The sequence below is a fragment of the Bos javanicus genome, chromosome 26 (genome assembly GCF_032452875.1).
Source record: "Bos javanicus breed banteng chromosome 26, ARS-OSU_banteng_1.0, whole genome shotgun sequence".
NCBI classification, from domain to species: domain Eukaryota; kingdom Metazoa; phylum Chordata; class Mammalia; order Artiodactyla; family Bovidae; genus Bos; species Bos javanicus.
The window spans coordinates 35,122,330-35,149,706 of record NC_083893.1 but is presented as its reverse complement, the minus strand read 5'-3'; the positions used below and the strand labels follow the sequence as shown (position 1 = coordinate 35,149,706).

Here is a 27,377-nt window from a genome sequence, read left to right as displayed (position 1 = left end):
TTGTAATGTCCATGTAAAATTTTTGAGTATTTATAAAAACTAAGGATACATTACTTTGCCAACAAAGGTCTGCCTAGTCAAAGTTATGGTTTTTCCAGTAGTCAGGTATGGACGTGAGAGTTGGACCATAAAGAAAGCTGAGCACCAAAGAATTGATGCTTTCAAACTGTGGTGTTGTAGAAGACTCTTGAGAGTCCTTTGGACTGCAAGGAGATCCAAACCAGTCCATTCTAAAGGAAATCAGTCCTGAATATTCATTGGAAGGATTGATGCTGAAGCTGAAACTCCCATACTTTGGCCATCTGATGCGAAGAGCTGACTCCTTAGAAAAGACCCTGATGCTGGGAAAGATTGAAGGTGGGAGGAGAAGGGGATGACAGAGGATGAGATGGTTGGATGGCATCACCGACTCAGTGGACATGAGTCTGAGCAAGCTTTGGGAGTTGGTGATGGACAGGGAAGCCTGGCATGCTGCAGTCCATGGGATCACAAAGAGTCAGACACGACTGAGTGACTGAACTGAACTGAACTCAAGGATATAAATTATCAATTTCACGAATGAAAGGGAAGACTTTTGACTCTGTACAGATATAAAATGTCATTAGAAATTAAATTATCCATATCAATACTCATGAGAAACACACACACTAATATCACCACAAAAATTGTGGTAGGCAGTAATAGTGAATTGAATATTCATACAAACATTTCAAAAGGGTATGTGCTTAAGTGCCTCTAAATTTTTTTAATATTTATACAAAACTGTTAAGTCACTTTTTAAAACTCACTTATTCCCTTGTTATTATCAAAAGGAAAATCCATAACATATATTCATATTCTTTAACATAAATCAGGAATGTTCTTGAGAGGAAAAAGATCCTAGTATAATTAATGGAGATGGGGGAAGGTTTTGTAAAATGGAAAAAATATAAATGACCCAATCAAAAAATGGGCCAAAGAACTAAATAGACATTTCTCCAAAGAACACATACAGATAGCTAACAAACACATGAAAAGATGCTCAACATCACTCATTATCAGAGAAATGCAAATCAAAACCACTATGAAGTACCATTTCACACCAGTCAGAATGGCTGCAATCCAAAAGTCTACAAGCAACAAATGATGGAGCGGGTGTGGAGAAAAGGGAACCCTTTTACACTGTTGGTGGGAATGCAAACTAGTACAGCCACTATGGAGAACAGTGTGGAGATTCCTAAAAAACTGGAAATAGAACTGCCTTATGACCCAGCAATCCCACTGCTGGGCATACACACTGAGAAAACCAGAATTGAAAAAGACACATGTACCCCAATGTTCATCGCAGCACTGTTTATAATAGCCAGGACATGGAAGCAACCTAGATGCCCATCAGCAGATGAATGGATATGAAAGCTGTGGTACATATCCACAATGGAGTATTACTCAGCCATTAAAAAGAATACATTTGAATCAGTTCTAATGAAGTGAGTGAAACTGGAGCCTATTATACAGAGTGAAGTAAGCCAGAAAGAAAAACACCAATACAGTATACTAACGCATATATATGGAATTTAGACAGATGGTAACAATAACCCTGTATACGAGACAGCAAAAGAGACACTGATGTATAGAACAGTCTTTTGGACTTTGTGGGAGAGGGAGAGGGTGGGGTGATTTGGGAGAAGGGCATTGAAACATGTATAATATCATATATGAAACGAGTCGCCAGTCCAGGTTCGATGCACGATACTGGATGCTTGGGGCTGGTGCACTGGGACGACCCAGAGGGATGGTACGGGGAGGGAGGAGGAAGGAGGGTTCAGGATGGGGAACACATGTATACCTGTGGCAGATTCATGTTGATATATGACAAAACCAATACAATATTGTAAAGTTAAAAAATTAAATAAAGTGGAAAAAATTAAAACATCAGTTTGGGGTAAATATTTTTCTATAGACAATATCAATATTAACTCTTCATTGAATAAATTCATTTAGTTACCTAAAAATTCATTATCTAATTAATGATTCCTAGAGATAGTAGTAATAGCAATAATGGAAACATACAAAAATAACAATCTTAAAAATGTAAACAATAATAATCATAAGTAAACACTTAAATAAAATTTATATTCTTCACATACAACATCTCACTTATTTCTCACAATAAACATTAGTTCAGTTCAATTCAGTCGCTCAGTCATGTCCAGCTCTTTGCGACCCCATGGACTGCAGGACGCCAGGCCTTCCTGTCCATCACCAACTTCTGGAATTTACTCAAACTCATGTCCATTGAGTCAGTGATGCCAACCAACCATCTCATTCTCTGTCATCCCCTTCTCCTCCTGCTTTCAATGTTTCCCAGCATCAGCATCTTTTCAAATGAGTCAGTTCTTCACATAAGGTGGCCAAAGTATTGCAGTTTCAGCTTCAGCATCGGTCCTTCCAGTGAATATTCAGGACAGTAGCAAATAACTATCCCAGGTTACAGATGAGGGACATAGGGCTGTGGAAGTTAACTTGCTACTAAGTTGTAGAGATAAGCAATATTTCCAGATTGCCTGCTCTCCATCAGTTTGATACTTAATGCATCATTTGTCCTCAATGTTGTTTAAAAATCAGTTATATCAAAAACGTATCACTTAACTAATTGGTGATATATGTTCTGAAAAGTTTTCAAACCAAAACAATCTCCACTGCACTGTACCAAGACTCCTTGCCCAAATAAAAGTCATAACTTAAGGTCAAAAAAAGTTGTTGAAATCTAATACCATTTTCAAAGCAATACTGTCATACCTCCATTAGTGAAAGTTGCTCAGTCATGTCTGATTCTTTGCAACCCCATGGACTATATACAATCCATGGAATTCTCCAGGCCAGAATACTGGAGTGGGTAGCCTTTCCCTTCTCCAGGAGAATCTTCCCAACTGAGGGTCTTGAATTGAATCCAGGTCTCCCACATTGCAGGCAGATTCTTTACCAGCTGAGCCACCAGGGAAGCCCCAAAATACTGGAGTGGGTAGTCTATCCCTTCTCCAGGGGATCCTCCCGACCCAGGAATCAAACTGGGCTCTTCTGCATTGCAGGCGCATTCTTTACCAGCTGAGCTATCAGGAAGCCCTGTGTAGAAATCATGCCACCTTGTGGATTATTTGCCCCGTGGTGTCTATATGTGTGTATACATTTTAAACACTGGGCAAAAGTGTACATACCTCAGATCTGAGGTATATATTACTGTTCAGCTTTATCACTTAACTAATCTATACTGAGCTCTAATTTTACTTTTGACACAAAATACAAAAATCTATAATGATGCTATGACAATTTACATTAGCATATTTCAAGTATATATTTGAACTAAATAAGGTATTTCAAAACTAGATTTAGTAAGCTATTTCTAAATCTCCTACTTAAGCTATTCTTAAGTGTTGACTATACTTCTTCTTTTATTTGATGTATGTGAAGTGAAAGACATTCAGTCATGTCCAACTCTTTTTGTGACTCCATGGACTGTAGTCCACCAGGCTCCTCTGTGCATGGGATTCTCCAAGCAAGAATACTAGAGTAGGTAACTATTCCCTTCTCCAGGAGATCTTCCTGACCCAGGGATCGAACCTGGGTCTCTTGCACTGCAGGCAGATTCTTTACCGTCTGAGCCTCCAGAAAAGCTCCATCAATTGATGCATGATTGACATATAATATTATCTTAATTTCCAGAACTCAAAATAATGATTCAATATTTGTATACATTGTAGAATTATACGTCTAGTTAACATATGTCCCCATACACAGTTTTTTGTGAAGATTTTTAAGATCTACTCTCTCAGCACATTTCAAACATGAAATACAGTATTATTCACTATAGTCATCACATTGCGTATTATAGCCTCATAGCTTATTTATTTTATAATTGTAAGTCTGTACCTTTTGACTGCTTTCATCCATTTTGCCCATCCTCCATCCTTACCTCTGGCAAATACCAAACTGTTCTATCTGTGAGCCTGGTTTTTTAGTTTTTAGCATGTTTGTTTGTTTGTTTTAAATTCACCATATATGTGAGATCACAGAGTACTAAAATCTTGCCATTGGCAAGAACATGGATAGATCTAATTTAAATAAGTCAGGATAAGAAAAATACCATATATTTTTATACGCAGAATCTAAAAGAAATCCAAGAACAACATGTATCACAATAAATACAAATATCAAATCATTATTTTGTACACCTAAAACAATACAATGTATAATATAATCTACTCAATTTTTTCAAATGTCTTCAAGACACTTCAAGTAAGTATATGAACTAAGATATTTCAAAACTATGTTTTGTAAATTATTTCCAAATCTCCAACTTAATCTGTTCTTAAGGGTTGACTATATTTTAACATCCCAAGAACAGCAAATAACTACTATGGATTCCTATTAAAAGTTTATTGTAAAATGATATTTGATACCATTTCCAAGCAAATAGTCCATTTCTATGGAAATATTTTCCATAAAACAGTTTTCAAGGAAATTAAAAATGCTTCCAAGTGTTGTATGTTCCAAATCTTCCATATACTTTAATGATCTGTTTAAGTCCAGCTAACTACTTGTATATTATTTCAAGCATATCTATACTAAGAGGATAATTCAAAATTTTAACCCTCAGAACATATACATAAACACACATACACACAAATACACCTATACAAATATTGCCAATATGCTGGTCTAGTGTTCTGATTGTAAGAGACATCCTAAGTTACAAGAATAATAACACTTCAAACAAATTATTAAATTATACACACAAGTTTTAAAGTATATTTATTCATATGAGATGACTTTTTGCTAAGGTAATGCAATGGTTTGCTGAGCAAAACATGAGATAAGCAATTTAGAAAATTACCAAACTACCAAATGCTGTGCTGTGCTCAGTCACGTCCAAATCTTTGCAACCCCATGGATTGTAACCTGACAGGTTCCTCTGTCCATGGGATTCTCGAGGCAAGAATACCGGAGTGGGTTGCCATTTCTGTCTCCAGGGGATCTTCCTGACCCAGGGATCGAACCCACATCTCTTGCATCTCCTGCATTGGCAGGTGGATTCTTTACCACTGCCACCTGGGGTGAGGGGCATATTACCAAATACAAGTACGGAATGAGCCCCCTGACTATTGACTATTGAAATGAGTTCTACTTTCACTTCCAAGGTTTATTAAAAATAACGTATTTAAAAACAATTTAAAAACATTATTTTTAATAAACCTTGGAAGTGAAAATAGAAACAGAATGACTCACTGCCAATAGCTATATGATTATAAGCATATTCCCATAATAAAAACAAATACAGTTGTTACCTGTTGTGTATACTTCTGTATTTCATCCAGTACAAATTCTACTTCTTTTGAAGTTGTTAATGAAGCAAGATTTCCACTAAGATTATAGCAGTAAAGTTTTGCATTGTCATAGTTTTCTCTACTGGAATTAATTCTAAGACAAGCATCCCCGACGTGAATCCATCCTTCTCCACAAAGATGAGCTGTCAAAAAAAAAAAAAAATTATGTCTTATTTTTTGATTATCCAAACACATGCATATTTTTCAATTATTTCAGAATGCTAAATAAATACAACTTCTAGATTTGCTTAAATAATTTTTATGATAAAATTTAAATATATCCTTGTGTTATACTAAGCAAAATGTGACTACTATTTTGGTGAAGAATAAGAACAGAAGATCCTAATTTTTTCTCTATTAAACATAAGAAAAGCTATGGCTCTGTAACATCAGTCAAAATCTGCTGACTGTTAGGTCTTCTGTGTAAATCTAGTGTATTGATATACGGTTTCGCAGCAAGTGAAATCACTACTGCATTTATGTGTCGCAAGGTTCATTTTATACAAGATCACTTCAGTAGAAAAATAACCAGCACACAACAAAAGCAAAGTTATTCCTACAAGTGTAGCTATTAATAACCGTCCTCTGGGCTACGGAATTAGATTAACTAATCTCCTTAGCCCAGGTGTACTATTTTGATATAAGCTGGGTTCTTTGATTAATTATAATTATGGGGCGAGAAGTCTCATTTCATTTATGCTTCGTAAAGAATTTGCTTTCAAATATTTATTTTTACACAACCTTTCAGGTCTTTTGAAAGTTTAAACATACTATTCAGTAACAGTGGTTTATCCTTAGGCTCCAAATTGAACTTAAAACAGTATCTATTTTCTAAAACACAGACTTATAGATTCAATATAAAGTTATGCTCTAAGACACATTAACACTGAGGTGTTTTATTGACACACCAATCTGTGAAGCTTGACTTGAATATCCATCAGTTTCATATCACTAAATATATCAGTGCCTCTTGCCCTTTCAGGTTGGATGCATCAGTTCAGTCTTATGGAATTATTATAAAGCAGCAGTTCTCAAACATTTTGGTCTCAAGACCCCTTTAAACCCTTAAAAATTATTGAGAATGCCACAGATTTTTCCTTATACATTTTATATCTATGGAGCTTGACCATATTAAAAATTAAAACTAATCTTTTAAAAATACATGTATTTATTCATTTAAAATTTTATTACAAACCTACTCTTCCAGTTTCTGGGATGTCTTGCCCCTTAATGCTATTATTACACACCCAAAGAGGATGTATTAATATCTTCACATTTTCTCCCTGAGAAAGTAAAGCTGACGGTTTTAAATTAGGCCCTTGCCATCAAAAATTGAGATGGGTTGATAAATGAACAGGGGATGGATAGGCAGAGAAATCAGGGATAGAGCAGAGTAAAATGTGCATCGTAGAATCTAGGGTGTGGTTACTGAGTGTCTTCACTAGAATTCTATTTTTTCATAAAAAAAAATCATAAAAAAATGTTTAAAATTTTTCATTAAAAAATGTTAGGGAAATACATAACAAAATAAGTAGCATATTTAATTTCTCTTAATTACAGTCTCAAAAAAGTAAAAGAGTTAAGAGTGTGGCTTTGTTCTAATTTCTGCAAATCCCTTTAATGTTGGTTTAACATTCAATCTATTAGAATCATACACTATGTAGCCTTTGGAAAACTATTAATACGGAGTAAACCTACAACAGAATGAGAATTACAAAAGCACACACTATCTCAGTATTACAGGGCCCTTTGCTTCTTGAATAACTACTGTCCTGTTAAACTAGGTAATGAGAATAACACACAGTGCTTGGAACACAGTAAGCACTCGATACACCACATTCACTCAGCAAGACTTCAAACGCCTCTGTTTCCATTTTCAGGCTACACACACAGCAATCTTCCTTGTCTTCTGAAATCTAAACTACCAGCTCACTTCAAGGAAACAGCGCAGGAGTTTTTGTTAAATTTCAGCTTTTTCTTTCCTTACTGAATCAAGGAAGGATTTACATTAGTTTTGGTTATCTTTTGTTTTATAAGATCAAAAATACTTGGTTAATGAATCGTACAAATGCAAACAACGCACGGGCCTTTGAGGCTAAAAACTAAATCAGACCACTAAACCAAATGTGATGTCTTAAGTTTCTGTAGTTTTGAGCACCACCTCAACTTTAGGATACTAGCTAATTTTTAAAATAGGTTAAGCTTGATAAATTCAAATTGCCAGTTTCACAGGAGATCAATGGAAAAAAATGCAATTCACAAATTTTCATGGAAAATGGCAATTACTACAGACTAAGTTCTCCATTTAGAGCATTCACTTCCTTGAGACAAGCTGAACAGAAACCAAACTACATATAATGCCAAGCTGGCTCTTAGTAAATATGAATACAGAACAAGGGGAGTTGGTGTATAATAAAATAGCTTATTATATTTATTATTCGCCAAAGTAATAACCTGGTCAAGTACAACCCTTAGGCCAAACCAAAATATTTTCCCAGGCAAGAGTAGATGGGTATTACTAAATATAACTTCAGTATTGTTTTCCCAAATTTCCACTGGTAATCAAATTTTCTTCTTATTGAATAATATTCCTTTACATATACATTCCTTCAATCAACTCTAATTTTAGTCCAGGATTTACTTCGTCTTTTTAAAGAAACTTTATAAGTATTTTTATTGATCTACATGTAGCTTTTAGACTTTAATGCTTACAAATTATTACTTTCAAGTTTAGTGTGATCTCACTATTGCTTCTCAAATCTTGCCTACCACATTAATATCCTCTAAATTACTCAAAATGAACACACATGCAAACATCGTTATTTAAAAGCTTAGTACATAAACAAACTTCCAAAATCTCAATGGTACTTTTAAAGGCAATCTAATTTTTATTTTATTACATGGACTTATAAGAAAGACTTAAATCCTATGATGGGATTTTCCAACACTTTCTAGAATTACATAGGTTCAGATATTTTTCAATGAAAAAATGAAAAAAAAAAAACAAAAAATCATGAGGTAGAAACAGGCAAAAAACTGAACAGAGATAAACACCCAGTTACTAGTCCCCTCTACCATTTACAAGTCATGCACTTTTTTAAGCAGGTCATGTAGCCAGTCTCAGCTTATCTGTATAACAAGAAGATGGAACTGGTTAAATATCTATACAAGTTTTTGATTTTCTGATTTTCTCTTTCATAAATACTTAGGGATCTACTAAGAAGAATGCTAACTGTAAAAATAAATTGAAATTTATTTTTCAAATGAGTTTTGTTCTGGTTTACAGAACTTAAGCATCTCATTGAATCATATAATAATTATTATAAATGTTACCATTTCTAATAAAAAAGAACAGTCAGTAAAAAACTGCTCCTGGAATTTAAAAAATAAAGGGCACTTAAATCCAATATGCCAGAATGTTAACATTGTTAGATCTGGATATTAATCTGAGTACTTACTATTTTCTATGTTTTTAAGATATAATTTTTTAATTGAAAAGTATTCTGATCAAGTCAACAGTAATAAACAGCAGATACCTTGAAAGTCTTAATGGGAAACAAATGTATAAATCTTTCTTATAGAAACACTGCTGTCTTTACTCCAATACTATTGTTTATTTGCTACTGATTTAATTTTAGAAAATGGAATATTCTTACTAAACGTTCTTTACAAAAATAGCATTCATCTGTGGACTATAAAACCGATTTACCAAATGTAAATCTTTACCTGGTAGAGCCTGGCACTCTTGCTGTCGCTGATCCCACTGGCAATTCAAGTTTAGTGAACAGCTTTTACAGCTAGTAAGTTTGTTACAAATCTGCTCATTTCTCACATGGCATTTGGTATAGTTTTTCACAGACTATAAAGTTAAAAGATAAAACACGTTACCTTTCGCCTTTGTACAGTAATGACTCATGAAGTGAGAGTAGACATAAATCACCTGGTGAACTTTACAACACAGACTTCTAACACCAAACCCAGTTCTACTGAATCAGAATTTCTTATTCATTTACTTATTGAAGCAAAGTTCTTAGATTTAGAATGTATGCTTATTGAAAAAACAAGCAAATTACACAATCTGAAACAGAAATCAAGTAATGAAAATGTATTCTATTGAATCTGATAACAGGCTTCCAATTCAATAAATAAAGCTGATGAACAAAGTCATTTCTCTCAATGATCACATCAAGGAATTCTAGTCATAATAAAACCATCATGCAGACTCCTGGGAATGAAGTGGAGTGGGGTGCCATTGCCTTCTCCAGGAAATAGTGAGAAGCAAAAGTTAAAGAGATACTTTATCAAAATCCAATACAATCTAAAACGATAAATTATTTTCTCAATAACTCAAACTAAGTTTACTTCCACATACATTAAATAACAGTTTTGGTTACTTCCACAGACATTAAATAATGATTTTGGTTAACTGATGTTTCTCCTGTGTGTATCTATCACATTTCCTCAATAAAGGTTGAAAAGAACCTGCAAAAGTTACATTTTGATCAGTCCTATTACACAACTACTCATATTTCAACTAACTTCAGGTCTAAGAGGTTGAAGGTTAAAGGTCAAAAAACAAAACAAAAGGCAACATAGAAACTTTGGTGTGAGTTTCCTATGTAAATCAAGGTTTGGTATTTCACATGATGTTATCAATACCTGTGATAACGAAAATCAGATTCTTTGGGCTCAACTCTTCTTGTGACTCATTTTTGAGGAAAAAAAAAAAACACAAAGGTTTAAAAAAGAACATGCTGCATCATAAGCTCCCTTTCCTTTCCAGAGGTAGACACTCTTACCTGAGGCTTTCTCATGTAAGGGTGATTAAATATTTCTTTTCAACCAAAAAACTTGCCAATTAAAATTTACTTATAATTTCCCATACATAAAAATGGTTGAAGAAATTTTTATCTTATTCTTCCTTTAAAAAATTCACATAAGATACATTTTTTTAAGCCCAAATTGTACTGCAAGTCTTATTCAACCACCATTTTCATTACGAACATGCAAATTTTCTTGATGTTATTTTTCTGACTCAAAGCTTTTTTTTCCTCATATAGCATATAAATCTTAGTATTATTTTATAGGATTACTATACTTCCAAATGTTTGTCACATAACTGAAAACAAATCAATTTACTTGAATCATCTGATAAATAAAGTAGTCTATAAGAAAGACAAGAGAATAGCTAAACAACATATTAGAATAAGAGAAAGAATGAAAACTTAATGCCAATCTTTAGAACAGCAATGGTAGAGTCACCATCGAAATAACTCTACTGCTCTTCATAACAGTATCATCATTTATTGATGCTGAGCCAGTACAATAGATGAAACTGTATTTCCATCACACACAAGGTCAATTTATTCAATAATAGAAGAAAGCTGACTGCTACTCTGAAACATGGCTGGCATTTTTTGGCCTAATGAACCAGATGCACATTCATAAACAGACTATGAAGAATAACCAGTACTCTACTCATCTTCACCCTAATATATCTAGATGTAAATTTAAAATGAAAATCTGCCAGAAAAAAGCAGTTATTTGGGCTATTAGAGCACAAAATATGCAACTTGCCGTAAAAATGACTAAATAATGAAACAGAATATCAATGGACATCATTTATGCTAAAATCTCATAGACCCTTCTGTATCTATTAGCATTTGGTTTATTTTAATCACCAGACATTCTGATAAAACTGTCCAAAAGACACATTACATCAAAGTCTAAATTATAAGAGACTTCCATCTGTTCACTTGTACTATCTCACCCACTGATTTCTTTTTTAACACATTATCAACACTAAACTCTAAAGGAAAAGGCCACTTTATAAAATGAATACTTTATAGTAATTTGCATAATACAATTTTTGAGATGTGTATTTTCACATACTGTAAATGTCTAAATACAAATTAACTCAGTTATTGAACAGTTTTAAATAAAATCTGCTTGCAATTCTTATCTAATGACATTCTCCATTTTAGTCCCTTATTCTCATGTTTTATTTTACTTTGCTACCATGTCTGCATTATTCACTAAATAACTCCCATTACATGAATATTATGCAAATATAAAAAAGTAATTCAAACATTCAAAGTGAGTCATGTTCTATTAACATTCAAGCTCAAATAAAATTGAAGTATCTATTATTATTAAAGCAACATATCTCTGCAAAGTATATACCAACACAGTAAGTATAAAAACAAAAGGGTTCAATCTGATGAGGCAATAATTCAAAGCTTTCCTTATTAAGATTTTAATATTATTTTAGAATAGAATCATAAAGCTTTAATTATTTCAAAATATGATTGGTTACTGGAGAAAAATTTGAGATAACATAATAAAAACTTTTTACTTAGTTTTTAAACTCCCTTTTCTTTACCCTTTACTTCCTGCTATCTTGAAAAACAAGTGGATACTTTTTTTGCTTAATAAAAATTCAAAAAAAGAAAAAATTAATATGTATTTATTTTAAAATCTGTATGGGAACTTTTTTAGTTATTTAAGCTACACTCCAATAAGAGAATCTTTAATCCTATTGAATACAATCCTTAATAACTTTTTACAATTTTCCTTCAATTTGTTGACATCTAAAAAACATGGAACATTTAGATGCTATCCATTAAAAGGTTAGTTTTTACTCCTCTCGATCTATTTTAATCTATCAATATTAATTTCATTATATTTTCAATAGCCTACCTAAAATAGGTTCTTGACCTCATCACTAGTGAAACTTCGAGCCAGGTGATGATTTTTCGTGTCAGCGCTATTCATTGACTGTGGATGTTTACCTGTGTCCCTGGCTTCTCTATGTTAGATGCTGGTAGCAGTCCCACAGTTGTGAAAACAACCGAAAAATAATCATTGCCAGATGTCCCAATGCAGGACAGAATTGCCTCAGAGAACCACAGATCTCAAGAAAAATTTTTTTAATTTAAAACACAGATCTATAGACGATTGTAATGATCAAATGAAACTACTAATATCAACACTTTAGATTAAGCTTGCACACAAAGCATGTAAATAAAACCTAAGTCACAACACTATTAACACATGTCTAACAAGATTCTCATAGAAATGACTTCAATACTTACTTATACATTCCTATTTCTATCAGCACAGAAGCCAGTGTTTCTGCTACAGTCTTTTTAAATTAAGTTTTGAAAGAATTTTCCAATCTTATCCATGGAAAGTAAAGGTTATTGGATTCAACATGGAATCTAGACTGACTGACAACATATCAAGAAGTAAGTGATGCCCTACATATTTTCTAAGTGTCTTTTTTAATTGTTGGCTTACAATATTGGGGCTTCCCTCATAACTCAGTTGGTAAAGAATCCGCTTGCAATGCAGTAGACCCTGGTCCGATTCCTGGGTCAGGAAGATCCGCTGGAGAAGGGATAGCTACTCACCCCAGTATTCTTGGGCTTCCCTTGTGGCTCAGCGGGTAAAGAATACGCCTGCAATGTGGGAGACCTGAGTTCGACCCCTGGGTTGGGAAGATCCCCTGGAGAAGGGAAAGGCTACACACTCCAGTATTCTGGCCTGGAGAACTCCATGGACTACACAGCCCATGGTGTCACAAACAAATTTTATAGGGCTTCCCTGGTGGTTCAGATGGTAAAGTGTCTGCCTGCAATGCCAGAGACCAGGGTATGATCCCCTGTCAGGAAGATCCCGAGGAGAAGGAAACAGCAACCCAACTCCAGTGTTCTAGCCTGGGAAATTCCACGGACTGAGGAGCCTTGTAGGCTTCAGTCCATGGGTTCGCAAAGAGTCGGACACAACTGAACGACTTCACTTACTTACTACAATATTGAATTAGTTTCAGGTATACAACATAATGATTCAACATTTTTAAGATTATATATTCCATTTAACATTCTTACAAAACAATGGCTATAAATTCCTGTGCTGTACAATATATTCTTGTTGCTTATCTATTTTATACATGGTAGTTTATATCTCTTAATACCATAATTCTATTTTGCCTCTCCCCTTTCCCTTTTCTAAATGTCTTGATACAGGTAAGCTAATGATTATAAAGTAGCAGTGTTTTGTACAGGTAAGCTAATGATTATAAAGTAGCAGTGTTAGCTACATCATCCTTTACCCATAAATACTAACCATGCTGCAGTTACTGGTTGATGAAATGCATTTCTTGTCATCACACCACTGGCACCCATTCGTATTAGCAGTACAGCTGGCACAATCTGCATATCTATAACATCTGTCATCAGAAGCAGCTGTGATACAAATGGGAGACAGAACACATTAGGATGAAAAGAAAATGTCACACTTCTTAATTCACATATTTTTAACATCTGCTAAGAATCACGAGGACATTTTTAAACCATAAATATAATCATCAATATCAAAATAAGTTCTCCAATATGAAGGCAGTTTTGTAATTTAATTGGATTTACAGGGATTTAAATACCTCCTGCCCTCCTCTTGATTATTCACTCTATCAGGATCCTACACTCATTTGACATTTACACATTATGAAGGAAAAAAAGACTTAGAGGTATATTATTAAACAAAATATATTACTATACATTTAAAAGAAAAGATTATAACAAATGCTCATTGTTTATCATTCTTCATAAAGCTATCTAGAGACATCCGACTGATTATAGATTAGCAAAACCTGATCTGTTCATTGTAGCACCAAAAATATATAAAAGCCCCATTCATTCAAAGAAAACTGAAAATTTATGTCCAAATCATTCTTTATAAATATTTACTATTAATTATTCATAAATCAGGGCATCCCAGGTGGCGCTAATGGTAAAGAACCTGCCTGCCAAAAGAGGAGACAAGAGATGCGGGTTTGAGCTGGGTCAGGAAGATCCCCTAGAGGAGGGCATGGCAACCCACTCTATTATTCCTGCCTGGAGAATCCTCAAGGACAAAGGAGCCTGGAGGAGTACAGTCCACAGGGTTGCAAAGAGTTTGACATGACTGAAGCAACTTGGCATGCAAATTTATAAGTTTGAATTATTTATTCAATATTTTATAAGAAATATTGAGTTATAACAGGACATCAAAATTCTAGAAACTTTTTAGCTTTATGGGATGGTTTGACAATAATTCAGGAAGAAAAAAAGTACCAAATGCAGAATAAATTACTTCATTTTATTTCTTTGAAGCATACAATATATCTAAGAAAGGATGTATTTGAGAGAATTTTATACTTACATACAAAAATAATTCATATAATATGGCTATGTTACATGTCAAAATTGATATATTACTATAACACAGAGATATATGACTATTACACATTCAAAAAAGAAAACTAAAGATAGTTAAGAAAGATATTAAATTATTAATCACTGCTAAATTCAAACATTAGGATTCTTAATTAGAGGATTATGAGTTTTTAATTTTTGAAAACTATTAAGGTAATTCTTATGAGCAGGAATGCACTTCCATTTCAAGCCAAGTAGAGATGCTTTATGTCAAAAAGAAGTAAAAAAATATTTCACCTGTTTTCAGAGGGCACTTTGCTCTAAGAATATTATTAGTATTCCCAGAGTCCCAAGATTCACAGTGATTTTTGTTCCAAATACATTTTATTCCTGGACCAGCATTTTTACAAAGTTCTTCATCTCTGAAAGCCTTGCAATTTGGAGGCTTGTATACAAGTATATCGTTAAGGAGTACACTAGAAAATCCTCCAAATATATACATGGACCTATTAAAAACAAAACAAGAATCTTAAAAAAAATATATCTAATGAGTTTCTAAAATAAATTTAATATGCATTTTACATTTTTTATCTAGGTAAGAAACAGTTTTAGAAATATATAGTAGCTATATGGAAATAACAAGATATACTTTAGAATTGCCATATAGAATTAAATTTTTTGAATACAAAGAATTTAGAAATTGGATATAGAATTCTTTGTATACTGTTACTATCCTTTTATAAAATAAAATGACCAAGAGTAAAATAATCAAAAAGATTTTCAAAGTTTCAATTTGAAAAGAAAAGCCCAGATGATGACTGAAGTAATACTACCAGCACCAAAGAAATTTGAAATGGCCTCAAAACAGCCTAATTTTCATTTATGGAAAAGATCAGAAAATACTTCAAGAATATTTTTTATTATTTAGAAAGTAAAATAAAAATCAACGAAATGCAATTTTCAACAGAGAAGCTTAAAGTCTTTATGTTTACACTCTGGATTTCACTTATTTCCATTACAAAAGCCAACTGATACCATTTACACAGTTTTATTTTCAGCATCATACTGGACAACTTTCACATAATTAGAATAAGGTAGTAATAAAATGACCTCATAAAAATGTCATTATGAATCACAAATTTTAAGCTAATGGATGATCTAGCATGTTATTTATGGTCATGAGTCCACATTAATGGATTTTTGCTATAGAAATAGCAAAATCACACTACCCTACAGGAGAAAGGTAACAATGATCATCCAGTCCAAATTCCCAGTGAATATAAGGGTACTAAAGGCCAGATGGGCTTCCCAGGTGGCGCTAGTGGTAAAGAAGTGAAGTGAAGTCGCTCAGTCGTGTCCGACTCTTTGCGATCCCATGGACTGTAGCCTACCGGATTCCTCCGTCCATGGCATGTTCCAGGCAAGAATACTGGAGTGGGTGGCCATTTCCTTCTCCAGAGGATCTTCCCGACCCAGGGCTCGAACCCGGGTCTCCCACAGTGTAGGTAGACGCTTTACCGTCTGAGCCACAAGGTAAAGAACCCGCCTGCAAACGCAGGAGACATGAGAGATGCAAGTTTTATCCCTGGGTCAGGAAGATCACCTGGAGGGGGACATGACAACCCACTCCAGTATTTTTGCCTGCAGAATCCATTGGACAGAGGAGCCCAGCAGGCTATGGTCCAGAACGTCGCAAAAAATCGGACAGGACTACAGGACTAAAGAGACTGAGCACGCACACATGAAAAGCCAGATAGGTTAAGGGACTCGTCAAAAGTCACACATTCAGTTATGACAGAACCAAAATGAGAACCTAATTATTCTCACTTCCCTTGCTCTCCTCAATAGAATATGTGGCTAGCCTTTCTATAACTTCAGGCTGATTTTTTTAGGGAAATAGTTCATGATCTGATCTCTGGAAAAAGAAATTAAGGCAGGATTAAAATTTTAGAGTATCTGAAGCTCTATCTCAGCATCTTTCCTCTGATACTCCCCTGCCCCTTAAATAAATTTAAACAGAAAAGAAAAAAGGATAATGGTTAATGAACCAAAATTTATTCCCTCGGTATTGAAGCAATACATAAAAATACTGCCATTGATTACAAACAATAATTTGCTTAAAGAATAACATAATCTGTGGGTAGTATGACTAGTAAACATGCTTCTTTTACCCGTTGATGACAACTGCAGAGTGACCAAATCTGTTGACGTCTCTATGAAGGTTTGGTTTCGGTAGTATTTTCCATTCGTCACAAGCTAGAAAAATGAAAACAGCAAAACAAAAAATGAAATAAAAGAACAATTTAAGACACGTACTACAAAACGATCACTGGACAAACAAAGATACAATACTTAAAATTAGGAAAGCTTTCATTAATTTCCCATGACCTACAATTTAACGTGATTTACTCAACTAGCATTATTCCCTAAATAAAAATAACTTCTGTCTAAAATTCTCACAAATAATTTTATATGTATGAGAATAAAGGAAATTAAAGGAAACAAATTAGGTGTACTTTATTTTGGAGGGTAATTTCAATGACTTTATTTTGGAGGGTAATTTCAATGACATACTTTATTTCAATGACAATTTCAATGAATAAAGGAAATTAAAGGAAACAAATTAGGTGTACTTTATTTTGGAGGGTAATTTCAATGACATATAAAACAAGGTTCATATGGCAAAATTCATGAACATCAATACTGGGAAAATGTATCATAAAGTTAAATCATTAAATCAAATTTTACATGTATGCATGCAAAATTAAATAGAATGTAAGTGAAAAAAGCCTAAAATGGAATCATCAAAATAAAATGTTTAAATCAGTTTAATAAGTTGATGTTTCAAAAGAAAAGTCTTCATTTTATGTAAAGAAGAGCTTTAGTTGCAAAAAATAGGAACAAATGAAAAAAAATCTAAATAGTTCATGAGTTACATAATGATTATGGAAAGAAAAATTATTAAAGAAAACTTTTTCATTTACATATAACCTCAGAATCCACACATCAATTATTAGAAATCTTGACATGTCAAATAACTCAGGATTCAGTGACTAGAAACATTCTCAGGACAGTGTTCTAGATTTTATCCTCTTAGGTATAGCCTATCTAAAAGCAGGCCTAGGTATTTAATATAAGCACATAGGTATAACAAGCTTTAAAAACATTTTTTTCCCACATTTTGGCAACTTAGAAGCCCTTCTGAAAAAGAAAAAAATAATCTAAAATACAGTTTGTTGTAATTGTTGAATTACTTATTTTCCTATATAAACAGCCACATATATTACACTAGAAGAAAAATAATAAATTTGGTTTCAATTCAATATTATTACTAGTAAAGATCAAGGGAATTACAAAAACCAAAATCGTAGCTTAGAAAATTAAACTGGAAGACTCAGAGTAACAAAATGTATCTTGGGTTTTATGTCCCACAGTACATAAATACCCTCCACCAAAGGGGTATTTTTTAGTTGATATAATCTTTTTAGTCCACGAAGTAATTATTAAATACTCTGAAAAAAGAGAGTACAAAGGCACAGAGGCCTAACTTTACTAAACCCGGTGTTTTCCCAAAGTTTTATCCATAGAAGCGCTATTCACATGGCACCGACTTACAATCCCAGGGGAGCCAAGGCTCTGAAGCTCACATTTTGAGAACTATTATACAGGCCTACATGTAACATTCATAGTCTACCACTTTTTACATGCTCAAGTTCACTTAAGAAATGGACATTAATATGCACATAGTAACATTAAAAATTTCCAAGTGCTTTCATCTGCATAATTTAAGTAGTCTTTGTGAAGAATCCAGTGAGGCTAACTGAGCAGATATCTCCATATGCTAGAAATGAAGAATGAGACCCAGGAGAAGTCAAGTAATGTCCTTAAGGCCCATTAGATTACCTTTGTTTTGCTATAAATTATGTTTATGAATGCCTGACTTATAAAAGGATATTGATGGGATTCTGAAAGATTATTCCCATTTGGAGAGAAGGGGTGACTTGTAAAGGGTAGAGACTTTGAAAAAGAAAAGAGATGAAAATGTTAGAGACAGCTAATGAGTTAGCATAGATAGATTTTAATCATGCCACCAAAACCCAACACACACACACACACACACACACACACACACACCCCTCACATGGCCAATAATTCATAAATTGTGTGTTGAATATAGTATTCCAACAACAGAGTCAGAAACCTGAGTACGCTTCAAGGAAGTGAAACAGAGTCAAATGAAAGAGCAGGACTTCTGGAAACCAGTTCATCATAAAAACCTCCAAAGAAGAATCATCTCCAGCATCATTCTGGGGACATTTGGAGTCCAGAAAAGAAACTGACCCAATAACCTGAGCCTATCCAGAACTGAAGACTAAGTAATTTGGCTCATCATTCAAAACAAAGCAGCAGGAGGGAGAAAAGCATATTTCAGAGATGAGAACCAGGAAAAACGCCCAAAGAAACCATTTAAGAAGTGAGTCAGGAAAAACAGCTGAGAGAATAAAGGTCATTTTCTAAAAATTAGGCCTTTATAAGAACTCTTTCAGTTCTACAAGCTACTGTCTTCAGGAAAAAAGAAAAACTTTTAAGCACACAGAGTAGTAAAAACAATGACATCATAAGTACCTACACACCAGTACCCAGACTTGTCACAGGCAGTACTTGACAAAGTCTATGGGAGAGTTTTTAAAGAAAGCGTTACATATATGATGGCGGCTACCCGGATACACCCTCTCAAATCTGACTGCTTTATGTCTTCTGTCTTTGGATGCAATCACTATCCTGTATTTGCTTATCAATTTCATATTTATGATCTGTATAGAGTATTTTTGTAGGTTATAAAACTTTATATTAATACAACTGGTATAAAGCTATGTAAACTATGTAGATTCTTCTCCACCTTGCTTATTCTGTTCAACCTGTTGTTTTTTGTTTTCCCCATTTTCACCACTTTTAAAGGGGACAGATCAGTAACATTAAGTACATTCACACTATTGAGAAATTATCATCACCATCCATCTCCAGGGCTTTCTTCATCTTACAAACTATAACTCTGTACCGATTAAACAGTAACTACCCATTCCTCTCTACCCCAGCCCCTGGTAAGCATTATTTGACTTTTTTACCTACAAGTGTGACTGCTCTAGCACCTCAATGAATAAACTCATGAAGCATCTCTCCTTTTGTGACTGGTTTATTTCCCTCAGCATGTATTCAAAGTACATCTGTGCTGCAGAATGTTCCAGAATTTCCTTCCTTTTAACCCTGAACATTAATAATATACAAATTGTATGTTTATATGACACTTTTGTATATACAGTGAAATTTTAATATTATATTATTAAATTTATTTTATTCTATTAATATTATAATATTATATTTATATTATTAATCTATTACTATTATATTATTGTATTATTAATGTTTGACTACTATAGCAGTCAAATTTGTTCTAATTTATTCTTTGACTGTGTGGATCACAACAAACTGTGAGAAGTTCTTAAGGAGATGGGAATACCAAACCATCTGACCTGCATCCTGAGAAATCTGTTTGCAGGTCAAGAAGCAACAGTTAGAACTGGACATGGAACAACAGACTGGTTCCAAATAGGAAAAGGAGTACGTCAAGGCTGTATATTGTCACTCTGCTTATTTAACTTATATGCAGAGAACATCATGAGAAATGCTGGGCTGGATGAGGCACAAGTGGAATCAAGATTGCCGGGAGAAATATCAATAACCTCAGATATGTAGATGACACCACCCTTATGGCAGAAAGCAAAGAAGAACTAAAGAGCCTCTTGATGAAAATGAAAGAAGAGAGTGAAAAATCTGGCTTAAAACTCAACATTCAGAAAACTAAGATCATGGCATCTGGTTCCATCACTTCATGGCAAATAGATGGGGAAATAATGGGAACAGTGACAGACTTTATTTTCTTGGGCTTGAAAATCACTGCAGATGACTACAGCCATGACATTAAAAGATGCTTGCTCCTTGGAAGAAAAGCTATGACCTATCTAGACAGCATATTAAAAAGCAGAGACATTACTTTGCCAACAAAGGTCCATCTAGTCAAAGCTATGGTTTTTTCAGTAGCCATGTATGGACGTGAGAGTTGGACTACAAAGAAAGCTGAGTGCCAAAGAATTGATGCTTTTGAACTGTGGTGTTAGAGAAAACTCTTGAGAGTCTGTTGCACTGCAAGGAGATCCAACCAGTCCATCCTAAAGGAAATCAGTCCTGAATATTCATTGGAAGGACTGATGTTGAAGCTGAAACCGCAATACTTTGGCCACCTGATGCGAAGAGCTGACTCACTGGAAAAGACCCTGATGCTGGTAAAGACTGAAGGCAGGAGGAGAAGGTGAAGACAGAGGATGAGATGGTTGGATGGCATCACCGACTCAATGGATATGAGTTTGAGTAAGCTCCGGGAGTTGGTGATAGACAGCGAAGCCTGGCATGCTGCAGTCCATAGGGTCACAAAGAGTCGGACATGACTGAGCGACTGAACTGAGCAACACTTTCTTTGTTTATTCATCCATAGATGGATATGTAGGTTGTTTCCAGATATGAACTACTGTGAGTAATGCTGTGAGAAAAATGGATGTACAGATATCTGTTCCTTCCCCTGTCATCAAATTTGTGTGTGTATATTCCCAGAAGTAGAACACTAGATCTACTATGTTTAAGCTAGATCACTATGTTTAAGGTTTTGAGGCATCTCTATACCCTTTCCTATAGTGGCCACACCATTTACACTCCCCTCAGCATCGTACAAGCATTCCAATTTTCCCACATCCTTGCCAAAAACTGCTATTTTCTATTTCTTGACATTATTGTACACCCATCTCACTGTGGTTTTAATCTGTATTTCTCTAATGATTAGTGATGTTGGGTGTTTTTTTATATCCCTATTGGGCCACCTGTGTATCTTCTCTGTAGCACAATTCAACAGAAAGCCTCTACATTAACTTGGTCAAACTTACTATTTTCCTTATGATTTGTGCTTTTTACTCTTACCTCAAAAGATTTTAAAGATAATCTCTAATTTTCTTCAAAGATGTATAGTTTGGCTTTTACTATTTTTATCTTCAATCCATTTGGAAGTTATTTTGCATTTGTTGCATGGATCTAACTAAATTTTTCCCATATACCACATTTCCCAGATACTTCTCAGTATATTTAAATATACCAAATGCCTAGAACCATTTTTTGAGCATTTATCCCTGACCCACTATTTGTCTCCTTTCATTTCTATACTGTCATGGTTTATTTTTATTCCAGTTGCAAACACACACACACAAACACACACACACACATACATACACATGCAAAGTTTAAAAGTCAAATAATCCCACCAGGCTCACCACAAAAAATGTCTCCGGATCCCCTACTACAGGCTACGTGCTGTGTGCTGTGCTAAGTCATTTCAGTCATGTCTGACTCTTTGTAACCCCATGGACTTAAGCTCCCCAGGTTCCTCTGCCCATGGGATTCTCCAGGCAAGAATACTGGAGTGGGCTGCCATTTCCTCCTCCATTCTACAAGCTATGGAAGCCCAAAACAGAAATGCATATAGCTGCTTCTAATTGTTAAAAAACACTTTTAATTACTAGAATACTACTGTACAAAATTACCTGAAGAATTCACCAAACCTTTTATAGTCTGTTTAGATAGGTGGTGGTGTTGGTGGCGGTGGCGGTGGCGGTGGCGGTGTTTAGTCACTAAGTCGTGTCCAGCTCTTTTGCGACCCCATGGACCACAGCCCACCAGGCTCCTCTGTCCATGCGATTTCCCAGGCAAGCATACTGGATTAAGTTGCCATTTCCTTCTCCAGGGGATTTTCCTGACTCAGGGAATGAACTCAGGTCTCCTGCGCTGCAGGAGGATTCTTTACCACTGAACCACAAAGAAAGCCCTTTTAGACAGGTAAAGATTCCTAAAATAAGTGGCAGCCATGACCTTTCACCTAGTAAAAATAATATGCTAATTGCTTACCAGTGCTATAAAATATTTACTTCTCAGAACAACTCTGAGAAGTAAATATTTTTATCACTGTTAAAAATAGGGAAAGAGTCTTTAGGGGTTAGGTAACTTCCTTAAAGTCATTAAATATTAAACTCAAAACAAAACCAGATCTCTTTAACTTCTTTATGCTATACCACCTCAACACATCATCAAAAGATCCTTTTTGATATAAACATTAACTTCATGAAAATAAAAATACAATAATAATCTTTTTTTAAGTACTCAAATCCCTTCAGAAGAAAAGCATTCAGTACAGTATTTAATTACACATGAGAGCAATTAATTTCGACAAACAATAATACAACACAATTCTACTTCTAAAATTATTTGCCTTTTAACATATGCAGTAGTAGGAGGTGAAGGTTTTATAACTATCTCTAGGACATCACCCTCAATTATACTAAATTTTCAAAAATAATTATAGACAATATTTGTGGCAGACATTGGTGCTGCTCAACAAATATTCCAGTTCTCTTCCTTAAGGCCTACGACAAAATGATACTCACACACTCCTGAGAACTTGGATGTGACAGTATGACTTGTTTTAGTCAAGGAAATGCAAGCTAAAGTGCTAACGCCATTTCTGGATGGAGCCATTTAGTTGCCAATGAAAAAAAATGTAATGTAGCCTTAACCTCCAAGTGACAGATTAAGCAAATCCGTCCTCCCCACCATCACTAGGCATGAATCAGGAGTGAAAAATAAACTTTTACTGGTCTTAATCTGAATTTTGGAGATTTGTAATGGACATGGATATGTGCTGCCTAGACCATCATTCAAGGCAGAAACTGTGTTGCTAAGAATGCTGTCGTTAACAGTCATCTGCTTAAGCTCAGGAACTGTCTCAGGAGCAGAGTCACTCATTCAAGGACACATTTTTCCAAGGATGACCTATATGCAATGGTTGATCAAAGGAGGGTTTTAAATATCCCGCCATTTCAGCCCAATATAGAACAACTCTGAGCAACAATTTTATCTCTGGAGATCCTTGTAGGGCTGATTGAGGTTATCCGTCCAGCATCACTCTCCCTTTGTCCCACCCTGCTTCCTCCTCTGCCTCTTTAGAGACACTGATCTTCAGGATACTCCCAATGGACATCATGAATACTAAACTCTATCATAAGAGTTTGTTTCCCAGAGAACTCACACTATGGCATCTGGAGCCAAGAGCGATACAAGAACACAAGAAATAAGATGGAGTTTGGGAGCTGAAGCACAGACTGCAAGGCTAATAAAGAAGCATCCATCACCGGTGGTAGGTGGGGCACAGATAGCAGCCAGCACGAGGTGGCCATCCAACTGGTAAAACTTAAACCTGTGGTATATTAGGAAGGTATGCCCCTGGAAGGTAATCCTCCACAGGTGTGAAGAATTAGATGTTTGAGAAGCATCAATATTAAAAGTATTACTATACCAGAATTCATGTCTACTGCTTGGTCATATTGAGCTCTAGAAAAAGATAATGAAAGGTTGGGAAAGCAGAAGGCCTCCTTAGTGCCTTATAAATAGGCTCCCAAATACGGAGAGTCTGCTAGTTAAAGAAAGTCCACTATTCCAAAGACCAGGCCCTGACAGGAAGAGAATAAGACCCTGACACATGGCATGGGAACATCTGAGGTGATGCCCCTGAAAACCTCCCCAAGTTTTGCGTTCTCAAATTTTCCTCTATCAGCTGAGACTGCAGAAGTGGTCTACCCTACTACACTGAGAGACAGTACTCCACCCTTGTTTGAACACAGGGCAGAGGCCTCCCGCCAGCAAGACCTGCGCCTTAGTTCAGAATCTGCTCACACTTTTCCAAATGGCCAGTAGGCCTATAACTTGGCTCAGCATAATCCTGCCAGATATAGGCTGGGACTTCTAAGAAAAGAAAGAGGCTACATCCCAAATGACCTATAAGACCTAGACAGCACATATTGGTAATAGTTGGGGGAGGACACATGGTACAAGCTGCTGAAGGGGGTTTGTTCAAAAGAGTAGACCCTTATATTGGATTAGGAAGAATTTATTTATATGAAAGCACTCTCCAAGATGCAAGATTTAGGACTCATCCCTTTACAAGAACCCTGGAAGACAGTATGAACTCACTACGAAGATAACTCCTATTCACAGCAAAATAAACCATCAACAAAATGAAAAAGTAACGTACTACTGAGTGGAAGAACATGTTTTAAATCATTTATCTTATAGGAGTTAATATTCAAAATATATAAGGAATTCAAACAAGTCAACAGCAAAAAAAAAAAAAAAAAAAAAGCCCAAACAATATGATTAAAAAATAGGCAAAGGAAAAGAATAGATATTTTTCCAAAGAAGACACATAAATGGTCAACATGTATATGAAAAGGTACTCAACATTCCTAGTCATCAGGGAAACGCATATGAAAACCACAGAGAGACATCACCTTACACATGACAGATGGATATCACCAAAAAGATAAGAGATGACAAGTGTTGGCAAAGACGTGGATAAAAGGAAACCCAGGTGTGCTGCCAGTACGAATGTAAATTGGTGCAGCCGCTGTGGAAAACAACATGGACGTTCCACAAAAAACTCAAAATAGAACTGTCATATGATCCGCCAATCCCACTTGTGGGTATATATCCAAAGGAAATGTAAACAAGATCTCAAAGAGATACCTGCACTCCCTTTCACTGCAGCATTATTCTATAGCCAAGTTATGGGAACAACAAAGTGTCCGTCAATAAATGATGGATAAAGAAGATGCAGTGTATATGTACAAGGGAATATTATGCAGCCATGAGAAGGAAGGAAATTCTGCTCTTTGTGACATGTATGGGAGCTTGAGGGCATTATGCTAAGAGAAATAAGTCAGAAAGGAAAAGACAAATAATGAGCCTGGCACGCTGCAGTCCACGAGGTTGCAAATAGTTGGACACAACCTAACAACTGAAAAACAACAAATCATTTATATGTGAAATCTTAAAAAAAAGAAGTCAAACTCAAAGAAACAGAGAGTAGAAAAGTGGTTTGCAGGGGTGGGAGAAATAGGGAGAGGTTGATGAAAAGGTGTATATGTTCAGTTATAAGACAATATGGTCTAGGATCTAAATGTATAACTTGGTGACAACAGTTGCTAGATGGGAGGAGAGAATTGTTTCACAATGTGAATTTATATCAAATCATCAAGAATCTATATCATATCATCAAAATGTGCACTTTAAATATGTTACAGTTTTATCAACTACACCTCAATAAAACTGGGGGTGGAGAAGAAACATGGAAACATGGAAAATTAGGCTATGCTAAGTAAAGTTAAAACATCATAACAAACATGAAAAGCAGAGATTAAAAGTCTAGGAATACGACAGTGTCACAGTCGGAAAAAGTAGTATGTGGAATATATAGAAAGTCCCTGTGAAAGAATCCCAGTGCAGATTCTACAAACTTGCCAAAGGTCATGCCATCTGCAGTGGAAATCTTTACACCTCTCTTCCTGTCATGCTATTGAGCCATGGCAGAGATGGAGTACTTGGCATCGACAACTAAGTGAACATGTGCCCTGAGCTTTCTATCATGATACTCTGTGTAACACCAGAAAACCCACCAGGTCATTATACCTACAGAACAGACCAGAAGGGATGCCATTTACTGAAACCATGACGTGATGCTGAGAGGGATACTGGCATCACTAAGAAAGCGGTGGCTTTCCTCCACGGGCCTAAGCTGATGGTATAAAAAACCGTAACAGAACTGTGCTCAGTGATGGAGACAAGAGGAAAAACAGGGGCCAGCTGGTGACTTGAGTAGCGTGCAATTATTGTAATAAGTAGCAAGGTTGGAGAATCAGTCAAGGGGACTGACCTGTTGAGAATTACAGAGACATTTAATAGAACACAGCATCCCTAGAAGCAAAATAGATGGGTAGTCAATGAGGGTGTTAGCTAACATGTCATTGGAAAAAATCAAGGATAAATGATCAGAATTCGAATGGCAGATGGTGCAATGAAAAGTCATAATTCACCACTCAATTTCTGGACTTGAGTCACTTTTTAAATCTACAGCTGATACATTTAAAATTCTGAGGCCCAGGAAGAAGGACCCAGCAATACCACAGCAAGTGTATATGCTAAGAGTGTCCCTAGTTCTTCCTCAAAGGTACCAATGGACATTTCATTGGGTAATCCTAGCCTAGAGAAAGAAACCACCACAAACATGGCAGGTACGGTTGGACACAAGGTCTGAGCTGACGCTAGCACATCACAGCCTCTCCGTACAGCAGGGACAGCATGAGGATGATGAGATTAAAGGCATCCTGGCCAAGCTTCTGCTCAAAATGAGCCACTGGGTCTGCAGGCCTGTGCAGTGGTCATATCCTAAGTCCCTAGATTAATAATTGGAATAGACCTTCTAGGCAAATGGCATCATCCCCACCTTGGGTCCCTGGATGTTACATTGAAAAAGAACTGTTACTCGTTGGTTATAAAATAAGTTTTAAAATACTGTTACATTTCAGAAGGAGTGACTGGGACACATTAGTATCATTCTAAATAATCTACAGAATGCTGGATCAATGTGTTCTTTTCTAGCCAGAGGAGCATACATTCACAATTTTGTTTCAGGGTTATGTTAACTTTTATCAGAATACATTTGGTCCAACTGAACATCTTGCAGAACATTTTATTTTTCTGCTACATCAATGGCATCATTCTAATAGTGCCAGATGAACAAGAGTTGATAATGCAATGGAGGCCTTGTCAAGACATAGATACTTCAAAGGGTGGAAGATAAAACCTACAAAGATTCAGAGACCTTCCATGTTACTAA

At 35.3% G+C, this 27,377-nt stretch overlaps 1 protein-coding gene across 7 annotated transcripts in view; it reads right to left on the bottom strand.

The window, feature by feature from the left end:
- ATRNL1 (attractin like 1) overlaps positions 1 to 27,377 on the bottom strand; it is an 802,849-nt gene that overhangs the window by 628,112 nt on the left and 147,360 nt on the right. For 6 of the 7 annotated variants that reach the window (XM_061403577.1, XM_061403579.1, XM_061403580.1 and 3 more), the window contains exons 11-15: positions 16,726 to 16,810; positions 14,852 to 15,060; positions 13,488 to 13,606; positions 9,087 to 9,219; positions 5,322 to 5,503 (exon numbers count right to left, since the gene is read on the bottom strand). In XM_061403577.1, the coding sequence (XP_061259561.1) occupies positions 5,322 to 5,503; positions 9,087 to 9,219; positions 13,488 to 13,606; positions 14,852 to 15,060; positions 16,726 to 16,810 (728 nt within the window). Of the gene's footprint in view, positions 1 to 5,321; positions 5,504 to 9,086; positions 9,220 to 13,487; positions 13,607 to 14,851; positions 15,061 to 16,722; positions 16,811 to 27,377 lie in introns of those variants that run through there. The other variant, XM_061403583.1, reaches the window with a different exon arrangement.